At 52.9% G+C, this 11872-nt stretch overlaps 7 protein-coding genes across 7 annotated transcripts; 2 read left to right on the forward strand and 5 right to left on the reverse strand.

Moving 5' to 3' along the window:
* Positions 1-72: 72 nt before the first annotated feature.
* On the reverse strand, positions 73-1731 carry PV05_02897 (uncharacterized protein; the record flags this gene model as incomplete). Its single annotated transcript, XM_013463504.1, has 1 exon — positions 73-1731. The coding sequence occupies one exon, from the start codon at positions 1729-1731 to the stop codon at positions 610-612; it is 1122 nt and encodes a 373-aa protein (XP_013318958.1). The 3' UTR covers positions 73-609.
* Positions 1732-2307: 576 nt separating this feature from the next.
* On the reverse strand, positions 2308-4074 carry PV05_02898 (uncharacterized protein; the record flags this gene model as incomplete). Its single annotated transcript, XM_013463505.1, has 4 exons — positions 2308-3286; positions 3339-3640; positions 3686-3929; positions 4028-4074. 4 exons carry the CDS (start codon positions 4072-4074, stop codon positions 2308-2310), a joined length of 1572 nt encoding a protein of 523 aa, XP_013318959.1.
* Positions 4075-4389: 315 nt separating this feature from the next.
* Positions 4390-5683, reverse strand: PV05_02899 (uncharacterized protein). Its single transcript, XM_013463506.1, has one exon. It carries the CDS (start codon positions 5546-5548, stop codon positions 4973-4975), a length of 576 nt encoding a protein of 191 aa, XP_013318960.1. The 5' UTR covers positions 5549-5683; the 3' UTR covers positions 4390-4972.
* Positions 5684-5772: 89 nt separating this feature from the next.
* On the forward strand, positions 5773-7304 carry PV05_02900 (uncharacterized protein). Its single transcript, XM_013463507.1, has one exon. The coding sequence runs from the start codon at positions 5955-5957 to the stop codon at positions 7254-7256; it is 1302 nt and encodes a 433-aa protein (XP_013318961.1). The 5' UTR covers positions 5773-5954; the 3' UTR covers positions 7257-7304.
* Positions 7217-8053, reverse strand: PV05_02901 (uncharacterized protein). The gene has a single exon (XM_013463508.1). The coding sequence runs from the start codon at positions 7777-7779 to the stop codon at positions 7405-7407; it is 375 nt and encodes a 124-aa protein (XP_013318962.1). The 5' UTR covers positions 7780-8053; the 3' UTR covers positions 7217-7404.
* Positions 8054-9541: 1488 nt separating this feature from the next.
* On the forward strand, positions 9542-11090 carry PV05_02902 (uncharacterized protein). The gene has a single exon (XM_013463509.1). The coding sequence runs from the start codon at positions 9751-9753 to the stop codon at positions 10984-10986; it is 1236 nt and encodes a 411-aa protein (XP_013318963.1). The 5' UTR covers positions 9542-9750; the 3' UTR covers positions 10987-11090.
* On the reverse strand, positions 10846-11789 carry PV05_02903 (uncharacterized protein). Its single transcript, XM_013463510.1, has 4 exons — positions 11721-11789; positions 11578-11664; positions 11279-11429; positions 10846-11224 (listed from the first exon to the last, which is right to left on the reverse strand). The coding sequence occupies exons 2-4, from the start codon at positions 11656-11658 to the stop codon at positions 11166-11168; spliced, it is 291 nt and encodes a 96-aa protein (XP_013318964.1). The 5' UTR covers positions 11659-11664; positions 11721-11789; the 3' UTR covers positions 10846-11165.
* Between the last annotated feature and the right edge of the window lie 83 nt (positions 11790-11872).

Below are 11872 nucleotides of genomic sequence, written 5' to 3' on the forward strand. Positions count from 1 at the left end.
CAATGCACCGAAGACAAGCCTTCTTTAGAAGCATATTCGATCTAGGGCGCTACACCAGGAAACTTCCATTACGCCATATTCCGCCTGCTTTTCCCTCATGCCTATTATGCCGGCCCTCCCCAGCCTCACTTGATATCATGTCCTTGCAAAGCGCTCCCACGTGGTAGGTACATTCCGCTATGTACTCGATATGTCATGCAGTCACTCATAGTAGCTTCTCTAAACGCCTTCCATCTTCGCCCCATGCCGCTACGAGTAGCGCTCGACGAACACCCTCTTGTTCCCCGAGTATACCTCCATAAGGCCATAAGTCCGAGCGTGGGCCTCTGACACTCGAAGACTGTTTCGCCAGAATCCGCTTACCTCGGTCCATGTTGTTGTTTGGGCCATGGTGGAACAGAACCTACCTTATACAGCCCTTTTGATCGATGCTCTAGGCTGACCTTTGTTTTTTGGCTGAGTGACAGCGTCTCTGAGTGTCATAGCCCTCATTCACTCGCGTCTGGCTCGGCCCTCCTGTAGGACTTCAAAGGCTGATTGCCCAGCGTCTGGCACAGGTCCTCAACATACACCGTTTCTCCCAGTCCAGTCCGCTTGGATTATTCTCCTTCATTGGCCGTCACCAACATCATCACCATCCTCATCAGCAACAGGCAACTCCAAATCCACGACCCACGGCGCATTCAGCGGCCTGTACCTTATGTTCATAATACTCGCATTGACAAACAGCGTCTCTTTGCCGTGCTCGAGATCCGTAGCGTCCACGTATGCGCCCATCCGGTCGACCAGGCTATCGTAGGAGCCAGGGTCGACGATTGTCTCGCCCTTAGAAAGTCCTTCTCCACCACCACCATCACCATCATCCTCGTCGTCGACATCAACATCTTCGACATCCCACATCTTCCTGCACGCGCCCCACGCCTCATGAATGTGCCCGAAACAATGCAGACGCGGCCGACACCGTTGCACTGCACGACGGAGATGCTCACAGCCCACACTCTCACTGTTGTTGTGCATCGTCTGGTCCAAGATGCCCATGGGCGGACCGTGAGTCAGCATGACATCCACGGCGTTCTCGCTGTCGTCAAAGTCCGGCACAGGATTCTCTGGTGGTGGCTTACTCTTGCTCTTGCTCTTGCTCTCTTCTGCATTCTCCGTACGGATAACGTGAGTAGTAAAATTGAATCGATCGACATCCCGCGCGTACCCGAATGCCCAATTCCAAAACTCCGGCTGCCACGCCGAAGCGTACACATTCAATCTTGCACCGTTGTCTAATTTGTAACTCGCGGTTCCTTCCACCATGTACCGAATCCCCGCGGCGCGGGCTTCGCTCCCACAGTACATATCCTGGATCCCATCGAGAACCTCGTCCGAGTACTTTGCGAAGGAGGCGTGCAGATCATGGTACTTGGCATAGTAGTCGCGGTCCAGCGTGAGGTCGTGGTTTCCGGGGATGACGATTTTGAGCGGCGCGTCGATCGAGCGGATGAGCTGGACGGCGGCACGATGCTCAGACAGAGACCCGGTCATGGTCAGGTCGCCGGTGTGGATGAGCACGTCGGCAGAGGGCAAGGGGTGGTGGAAGGGGACTTTGCCTTCCACGTCGTGGTCGGCGGGAAAAGGGAGGGAAGAATGAGTGTCAGAGAGGAGGAGGATGCGTGTCTTGACGGTCTTTGCCTTCGTCTTCGTCTTCACCTTCGTATCTGATGGCAAAGTGGACGGTGTCATGTTTGTTTCTCTTGGGGACACGTGGACTGGTGGATAAATGGTATCGAGCAGTATGATGTGATGGTCCGACTCTTCTTGATGTCTTGGATGAGTCGGCCTGAACTCCCCTCCGACTGATTCAGTGACTGTCTCTGGTCGTCAGAGAGTCCGACAGGGTCTAATAAGAGTCTGAAATCTTGGTCGTTTTGATTGTATGATCTTGGTCGAGCAATAGCCACCAGCGGGAGGCCTATATGCTATGACACGTTCTGTACTCTTCAACCATGTGTTCTCTCCTCGCGAGATAGATACAGTCGAGCAAAACTTAGGACGAGCCTTTCAATTGAGAAGATTATACGGAGTAGTGCATGGGAGGGTTGAGGACTCGTATTTGATACTAGGCGGGTGGTTGTAGAAGTCTGGAGTGGCCAATCATTTCGGCATGTGGCTCAGCCTTGCAGTGACCAAGACGAAAGATCACAACTCCCCCCGTAGAGCTCCTGAACTCTTCCCACCTCTTCAGCCAGTCTATGGACTCAACTGAGACCCAAATCGCTAATGATACACACTCGAACGGTACAGTAAAGACATGTCCTTTCAACCTGCATGGTCCACAATCTCGCTGACCAACGTTCCATTCTTCACCACAGTCCGGATTTGTTCGGGCAAAGCCAGCTCCTTGCTGTCTTCATCCGAGTCTTCCTTTGGAGGCAAAACGACATTCAAAGCACTGCATTTGCTGGTGAAGATCTCCGTCGCCAAACTCTCGTTCGACAAATAGATCTGAGCACCGTCCACTTGATCGAGCAGCAAAGTCGGCACTACTCCGTCGACTTGAACTGCAAACTTTGTCGCTTTAATAACATCCAAACTTGACACTAGCGAATCCACTAGTATTGAGAGGCCATTGCAATTGTCGATAGAAATCGCGTTGGCCTTGCCGTTGACCTTCAAGACACATTTGTTGCACTTTGAGATCAGGATACTCTGATTCAGTTCAGCCGAAATCTCAATCACTTCCGACTGATTGTTTTCAAAGTTCTCGACAATCCATTTGGTACCATCGAGCTCCTTTCGTCCAGGCTTCTTAGACCTCATGCTCTCGGGCTTCTTGTTTGGCAAGGGTGATTTGCCACGCCCGGCTGATGATCCTGAATCTGATCGCTGCAGTCCAGTAGAACTAGCTCTGATCGATGGATTTTTGTGCGTCATTTGCGATTTATCCACCTTCTTCAGTCCCGCTGTGATGGCAGACCCTCGATTCAGTTGCTCGAAAACCGCAGTCATATCCCCTCCTTGCGATGCACCACCTGAAGGTGGCATAGGTGGAGGTGGAGGACCGTCATCGTCGAACTTGGGCAAAGGTGGCGGCGGTGGAGGAGGAGCTGGGCCTCCGCCAGCACCCGTTGCTTTCGGAGGTGCGGCGCCAGCCTGTATCTGTTTGAGAGCCTCAACTGCATCGAGCCCGTCCTTATTGTTCCATGTCAAACCAGTGGGAAAGTGTTCCTTGACATATGCAGAGAGTGAGCGGAAGATCTTGTAGTACGCCTGGATATACTCGACGTGTGACTTGTCCCTGTAAAGGCTGTCAGTCAATCGACGCTGCATACATCCGTGGTCTCCCATACTTGTCCTTATACTCCTTAAGTATCTTGTTGCCGTAGTATTGTGCGCCTCCAAGGGTATCCGTCACAAAATCACCAGGCCTCTTCTCGACAATCCACCCCAATGCGACGATACCTTCGGAGACGGCGCTGAGATGGGTGAACAGTGGAGAGGGACGATTGGCTTCTCGGATTTCGTCTACGGTCGAGGTATGTCGATGGAGCTCAGTCATCAGCTCAGGTGGTTGTGGATCGGGTTTTTTGGCTTTGGACGTCACCAGTAGATATGTTCGTTCAGCTTCGAATGCTTCCTTGACTGCTTTGGCCTGCGCTTGTCAGTGATGTAAGTGTTGGTAACAGCGATGACGGACCTGCTGTTCCACCAGACCACCAATCTTTCCGGCTGCTTGGACAAACGCAACGATATCTTCCTCAATGATCTGGTCAAAGGCTTCGACGAACTTTGGTAAAGGCTCTGGAGGTGCGGCTGCTTCAGGGGTAGCGGCTACCTCTGTCGAAGCTGCGCCGGCCGCAGCGGGCACGCCATTCGTAGGACCTAGAGAGCCATCTACTGAAGTTGCGATGTCTTCGAGCCTAGAAGTTGCGGCTTCGAGCCTGGTCGGAGAGAGTTGTTAGTCGATAGGTGTCTCAATGGCGCATTGAACATGTGCTCATGGAACGGGGTAGTCCCTCAACAACGAAACAGTGCATACCGTTTGATCAGGGTGGTAAGATTATGCATACTACTTTGAGCAGCCATCGTGAAGAACTTGTAGTCTAGGTAGGTCCTCAGAGGATAAAGGATAGTTTCACATCTGACATGTTTGAATAGTCCAAAACAGGCACGAAGATCGGAGAAGCAAGCAGCACGGCCAGGGACGGCTAGTAAGCTAGTAGGCCTGAATTAGTGGCCCTTAGGCTGCACCAGGCGCTCTTTGCTGTAGATCCGAGGATCAAGAGCTTACCTAAGCCTAATGAGCCTCTTCTGCGACCTATACTCGGGAGACATTTGCACAATCTGGCCCAGAGCAGTCCTTTGTTATGAATTCAGTTCTGAATTCAGTTCTGTAGATATCGCGAATAGCGCCTTCTACAGTGGACAAAATAATCCTAGTGATACCTTCCGGGCCCAAGAACCTTTTACGAGGTCGATATCCCACAGATATAGTAACGATGCAAGAGGTTCCCAGTCTGTTGACAGATTGGCGGAGGCCGATTGATGACGATCTCTTTCGCTGACGGGGCGTAGTCTCGAAAGGTACATGAATCTGCCCGCTGCTGCTTCTCCAATGGACGAGGATCGTTGATAGGGGAAAGGCGTTGGCTGCCGCTTAGTTTCAACCGTTCTCGACTCCGCCGTCTTCAAACCTGTTCCTTTCAAGTCAACCACAGGCTTCGTCTAGTAGTCACAGTATTGCTTCGGCCTTGCGCTAGAGAGGTAGCAGGACCAAGTTCGAAGGGGAGAAGTAGTAGAGGTAGTAGAATAAAATGCAAGAAGCTTCAGTGATAAACGCCAAACCAGACCACATAAAACTCGTCGCTTCGCTTCGCAATGTAGAGGAAAACAGGGTATCCCAGCCCAGGACCAGATAAGGCAAACACAATCAAGTCAGACTCGAAGTCACATTCGCAGCCCTGAAGTCGCCTGCACATCTTCGTTACAGTCCGAGATGCCCTCCCGTGCCTGGCCGCCGTTCCGTTATCCACCCGGCTTTGCCTTCACCTGCCCACCTCTTCTCCCCAGTCCAGAACCTGACTAGGCTCTCCGCGCCAACCGTGTCGTCCTCTCTATATAGGTTGGCAATGTCCACGTTTAGCGGGCTATCTAGACCGGGAGAACTTAGGAGCTGCTGAATCGCGCCCATCGTCGTGCTAAGCGTGTACGTGGGCGCCCAGTGTTCGCCGGACAGCAGTGTCAGACAGATCTCTCCACTCTGGAAGTGTACGTTGGGATGGCATATCGGCGTGACGAAGCGTATCTTGGGAGGTGCGAGGGGGTAGGTAGGTGGAATTGAGATCGAGAGAAGCCATAATCCGGCGTGGTAAGGGGATGTGTGGTCTTTGGGGCCTTTGAGCACGGCTTCCCATTGGAAAAGGTCTTCGTCAGTCGCCGGGCCAAGGTGGAGGACTGATTCGCAGGGTGAGGATTGCAGGTCGGAGAGTTCGTGGGTCAGGCGTTTGAGGGCGTTGGTTGAAGAGGATTTGGAGCTGCGGGACGGGTTGGAGGACATCATGTAGAGAAAGTAGGCAGGACTTAATAGATATTGAGGTGAAGGCAATTGACGGACCACAGTCGACGGGAAGACGTGGGATGGCTGAGTAGCAGGTGGTGAGCTGAGGTGGATGTTATGGATCTGTTATCAGGATGCAGGACGTTTGGTGGTGAGTGATGTTGCGATTTAGCCGAGGTGATGGGCAATGGATGAGCACCCAAAATCTGGGGAGCTCACGGAGATCAGGCACCGGAGGCACCCGCCAGGGTTCTGGCCTTGGTGCGGCAGGGGTCCGACTCGCCGCGGTTCAGGGGAGGCTCAAGGGCTATTCAAACGCAGGGCTGCTATACAAAAACTCTCAGGGTCTCATAGTAATTCTCTTCTCATATTCAAATATTCCAAGGCCACAATTTCGGCAGGACGAAAGATGCGGACGTCTCGAATCTCCCAAGAGACCACAAGAATATTCACTGCCCTGTCTCCGAATGCGCCGGCCGGAAGAACAACAAGAAACTCGAAACGAATCGCCTCTTTCGCATTAGCATATAACGGAGATGTCGAGGCTGAAGAGGAAGCTGGAACTGAATCGGAGATTGATAATACGTTCACCCCTAGCACGCCGGACATCGAAGACGGCTTGACGAAACCCATACGACCCATTAAAAGGAGGAAACTCGTCGCAAATACGCCAGATGCTGTCGCAGAGTCTGTCATCAAGACCGAGCATGAGACAACGTGGACATCTCCTCGTAGGATCGAAAAGGAAGAGGAGGGTGAGAACGACTGGGAGGCACGCCCTACAAGCCAGACGAGATCGAAGCCAAAAACACCGGCTCGCCGGGCGACTTCGCCCTCAGGCACTGTACGGATTGTGCCTCCCTCGAACTGGGGTGAGATCTATGATACGATCAAAGCTATGCGACAGCGGAACCCTGCTGCGCCTGTCGATACCATGGGCTGTGAGGACTTGTTCTGGCGCTCAGCACCTCCGCGAGAAAAGAGATACCATACGTTGACAGCGCTGATGCTGTCGTCCCAAACAAAAGACACTGTCACGGCGGCCGCCATGCAGCGACTACATACAGAGCTAGTACCTCAACCTCTGGCTGCTGATGGCGAGCTACAGCAATCGACCTTGACGGTTGACAACATCATCGTATGCGACCCAAAGCACCTGGATACCTTGATCGGGAAAGTGGGCTTCCACAACAATAAAACGAAATTTATCAAGCAGGTCGCCCAAATCTTGAAGGATCAATATGGCTCTGATATACCCAATACGATCGAGGGTTTGGTAAGACTGCCAGGCGTCGGCCCAAAGATGGCATACTTGTGCATGTCTGCAGCCTGGGGGGTTGACGAAGGCATTGGTGTCGATGTGCACGTTCACCGCATCACTAATTTATGGGGATGGCATAAGACCAAAACTCCCGAAGAAACAAGGGCGTGGCTTGAAGGCTGGTTGCCCAAAGATAAGTGGCACGAGATCAACAAAATGCTGGTTGGTCTTGGACAAACTGTGTGTTTGCCCGTGGGTCGGAGGTGTGGAGAGTGCGATCTTGCTGGGACAGGCTTGTGCAAGGCGGAAATCAGAGGGTGGAAGGCCACAGAGAGGAGGGTCAAGAAGGAGAAGGTAGAGGTCAAGAATGAAGGAGAGGGTGAAGTTGTCACGAAGGAGATGGAGGAGAGCCGGACGATAAATATGAAGGAAGAAGTAGTAGGTACATGATCGAGTTCCCCTCAACGGCACTTCCTCATTCTCTCAAATTGACCTCTGAAGCTCTTCCATTCTGTGTCAGTGCCTCCCTCATCCCGAGTTGTCTGACGTATATCATGCTGCTGCCTTTCAATCACAAGCCCCTGTGCGATGAAACCCGTCAAAGTTGGTAAGCAGGAGGCGGAGGCGGCGGCGACGGCTCGTCACTAGGAGCGATATGTGCTTGAGGAGGTCGTGCAGGTGGCTTTACCGGCCCAGATCGGAATCGCTGAAAGTTCCACCCCAAGGGGCCGTCAGAGTGGAGGAGGTGATGTGTCCTGCGCCGTTCGACGTCTTCGAGCACTACTGGTGTCGGTTGATATTCCTGGCGTGTGCGCTCGAGGTTTCGTCGCCGAATGCAAACGCCGCAACAGCTGAACAAGAACAGCACTCCAACCGTGCAAAGGAGGATGATAATGAGCGTCCCGGAGCTTATGTTTGGGTTGGTAGCATTGGGGTCGGTGCCAATGGTTCGTGCCTCGAGGGGAATGATCATGATCGGTGGCTATTGAAAAAGAGTTGATGGCGTCTCCATTCGACGCTGGAGCAATGGATACGCAAAAGGAGTATATATCCTTCGAGGGTGGCAGTGCCTCTCTCCAATGCCTCTCTAGGCGCAAGGCTGATTTTGCTGTGATACTATCCCTGCCCCAGGCGGACTCCAACTCCCAAGGCTGAATAACGGCGTGGCTCCAGCCGGCGGAGCCTGGTTATCAGGGGACATATTCTAAGACAACTTCGCGGCATTACATACTCTTACGAATACTCACCTATACGTTCCACTGCCATACACCAGAGACAAAGGGGTCTGCCTATCGAGGCAGGTGAGGCAGCTAACGAGTGATAGTGGAGTATCTCCACATTCGACCATCCGGCACGGAACGCAAATACGAGTACGACGACTTTGAGGTTTGGGTGGTCCCCCTGGCTTTCGTCCCAATTCTCGCGATGTGCCTCTGTCGTCCATTACATCCCGGGGAAGCTCGAAAAGAGGGAGTCGCTTCTCCTAGAATCAACCCATGACGTTCAAGCTTGCTCCTAAGGGGTATTGGGTGTTCAGTTCTGTGCATGGTCGAGGAGAAGCCCCATGACTGCCGCTGTTCGATCCCACGCCAGTGGCTCTAGGTCTAGCAACGGCTCTAAGACTTGTAGCTAAGTACTCGACACGGATCACTACCTTCGCGCAAGTTTGCTTTTACATGAAGCAGTTTCTCCTTGCTGACTTCCATCGGAACCCGCCGCATAGAGTGCGACGAGAATCGTCCTTCATGAACAAAATGTAGATCGAGTGGATTTCAATGTGACTTTGAGGACAAGGCAACCTCCGGGAACGCGGTTTCAGTCAACTTTGTCCACTACACAGCCCGGGGTCCGCCAACCACAGCGCTACTTCCATCTGATTTCGACCCTTTGGTGCTACGTGCTCTGGATTTCTTCCACGAAAGGACAATGCCCGAGATCCGGGGAGAGTCATACTCAGACTTGTAGGATAAGAACCTGCCAACGAAGCGAGGGACTCTGGGACTCACAACCCACGGCACGGATAGCTGAGAAGGTCATGTCGATTGAAGAGAGCAGTGCGAGGCATATACTTAGACTGCAGAAGGACGACACATTAACAGACAGCTTACAGGCCCCGGTACAGGCTCGAATCTCTGTGAGCGGTATCCAATTCCGGAAGGACGGGTATGTCATTGTGCGATATCAGGCCCGAGATCCCAATGCTTCGGTAAGGGAGCTGGAGAGAATATATGGGATGAATACACACGACTGTGATCTGATATTGGTGCTCGAGTTGTCGGCCTGGCGAACTTGAAACACGGCATGGTGTAACCAAGGAGGACATCGCTTCCAGGCATTGAAGGGTGGGTTACAGGGGCGCCCATATAAGATACTTATACCATCCCTCTGCTACTGACCTTGAGAGAGATGTCCGGTCATCATGTCCAACCGCCTCGTTACGTTCAGGGAAGCATTATCTTTAGTGCCGGGAGGCTGCTGTCTAAAAAAACGTGTGCCGGCAGACAATGCCACTTTTCGCTCGATCTGTGAATATTGCATCAAGTAATATCCTTAGTAATGCATACATGGCTTTGACGTTGATATGGCTGTGTAAGGGGTGGACCGCCTAGAGTTGAAAGCCCTTTAGTGGTCCTGTCGTTGCTCGCTTGGCGAGCGTCATCCCGGAGCTCCCATCGAAAGGGCTCAACGCTTACAGTACATCTGGGCCCACGTTACCTAGTAGCCTACGCACTCAACCACATGTTCCAGTAAACAAACTCCAGCTACTGGGCGACTTCGTTGCATGTCAGTTCTCTGAGCGTTCAGTCCTTGTACTTATCTGCCACTTTTTGGTTCCCGAAACCGAGCGGTGTCCCACCCTTTCCTCGAAAGCCATCTAACATCACACGCTGTACGGAGTACGGAGTACGCAGCTACCTACCTCCCTACCGCGGCCACTCCTACAATGTCGTCGACCAAACGCATCGAGAAATGGGAAATCGACCGATACTGGGAGATCTTCTCGTCTCTCGTCCAACCACCCGCCAGTCCGTCCTCACATCTGACCAACCAAGCGGCCGCCAATGTCCTGCGCAACTCCCAACTGCGCGACGACCAGCTCGAGCGGATCTGGGACTTAGCGGACGTCGACGGCGACGGCGAACTCGATTTCGAAGAATTCTGCGTGGCCATGCGCCTGATCTTCGACCTGGTCAACGGCGAATATCAGGACGTCCCCAAGACCTTGCCAGATTGGCTTGTCCCCGAGAGCAAAGCACATCTCGTGGCTGCGAATCGCGCCCTGAGTGGCGATCGACAGGCGCAGTTTGAAAGGATCGAAGACGACGAGGACGACGCGGGCCTCAAGGACGGGTTCGATTGGTACATGTCCCCCAGCGACAAGAGGAAGTACGAAGAGATATACTCCGCGAATAAAGACAGGCGGGGCGAGATCAGCTTCGAGAGTCTGCACAGTCTCTACAGCAGTCTGGACGTGCCGGACACCGATGTGCGGAGTGCGTGGAACCTGGTCAATACGAGCGGACGGGACACGATCGGCAAGGATGCGTGTCTTGCGTTCTTGCATATCCTGAACTATCGGCATGAGGGGTACAGAATACCAAGGATGGTGCCGCCCAGTCTACGGGCGAGCTTCGAGGGAAACCAGATTGACTATCAGATTGATAGTATGCGGAACAGGCCAAACAAGTATGATGAGGATACCGCGTCGGGACGAAAGGCCAAGTTTGGAGATGCATATCTCAGTCGCATTGGGGGACGGGGTGGGTCGGCTTATCAGCCGAAAGGCACGGATTTCTCGGACGTGGTGGAGGATGAGGACCTTGAGAAGGTCAGATTACTGCGGGAACTGAGGGATCTGGAAAGTCAGCATGATGCTGCGCTGGCGGCGTCCGAACGGAGGAGGAAGTCGAGGATGGAGAATGGATCGAGACAGCCAGGCAACACGAATTGGACTTTGATCAAACGAGAAGCTCAGCAACTGCTGGAGTACAAGCAGCGGCGGTACGTGGATCTGAATTCGGAGAATGCAAGCGACTCAGGCAATGATCTCAAGAGGCTGCGGGATGATCTGGCACTGGTTGCGGAGCAGATAGATGGGCTGGAGTCGCATTTGAGGAAACGGGAGGCAGAGTTGGACAGTATTCGGCGAGAGATTGAGAACGAAAAGTCCAGCAGATAGAGGTCGGTGCGGCCGGAAATGAAGAGACGTAGAAGAGACAGAGTCGTGGCGGAAATTCAGAATGGCTCATAAGGTATCAGTCGATCCTCTCAACAAGAGGTGCTCTGTACATGTTGTACAATGGTACGTTTGAATTGCGATGCTCAACAACCTTCCCTCTGACTCTTCCCAATGGCCGTCTATCTTTCGATGCGTACTTTTCGGAGACCGTCCGTTGCGTCGCCCCTCTTAAAATTTGCTGGAAAACTGTCAACATAATGCGCGACTTTTGGCAAGCAAAAGCAGAACTGACCATCAGCTGCTTCCCAAGCTCGTCCTGCGCCAAAACCGGTCCCGAACCAGACAGGCCATGCTCTTCGCTTGAATAACAATACTGAAAATATGACGCCGAAGGAAAATCCTAAGCCGGACTTGATGACCGTATCTGAAATTGCGCGATCCCACTGGTTATCGTATTAGCAGTGATTCTTCCCGTGAACCTCACGTGTCCGGTTTGTATGAGCACAGCAGGAGTTTGTCATGGTGGTGGGATGGCGGCGGGAATTCGCCCTGTGCTTCGAGCGAGACTTGCACGGCTAATCACAAGCGTACCTTTTCGTTCAAGAGTGCTTCGCTGACTGGTTTCGATCGGGGTGTTGGTAGGGGAGGTGAGGAAACGTTGTCGTCCGGCATGGTGAACTGGTAGCATCAGAGGTCAGTATGAGAAGTAAGCCTGTAGAATATGGAAGACTCACCTGGGGACCAAGTGGTCTTTCCGTGCGACGTCGAGGTGGTTATGGGACTTGTCGCAAGCAATGGTCGAGCTTGAGGAGCTGTTCCCATCAACGGCGGGAGTAGCTGGTTTCGCTGGTGAAAAAGGTATCGACCAATCGGAGCTCACCTTGGC

This window comes from Exophiala xenobiotica (assembly GCF_000835505.1).
Source record: "Exophiala xenobiotica strain CBS 118157 unplaced genomic scaffold supercont1.2, whole genome shotgun sequence".
In the NCBI taxonomy this organism is placed as follows: Eukaryota; Fungi; Ascomycota; class Eurotiomycetes; order Chaetothyriales; family Herpotrichiellaceae; genus Exophiala; species Exophiala xenobiotica.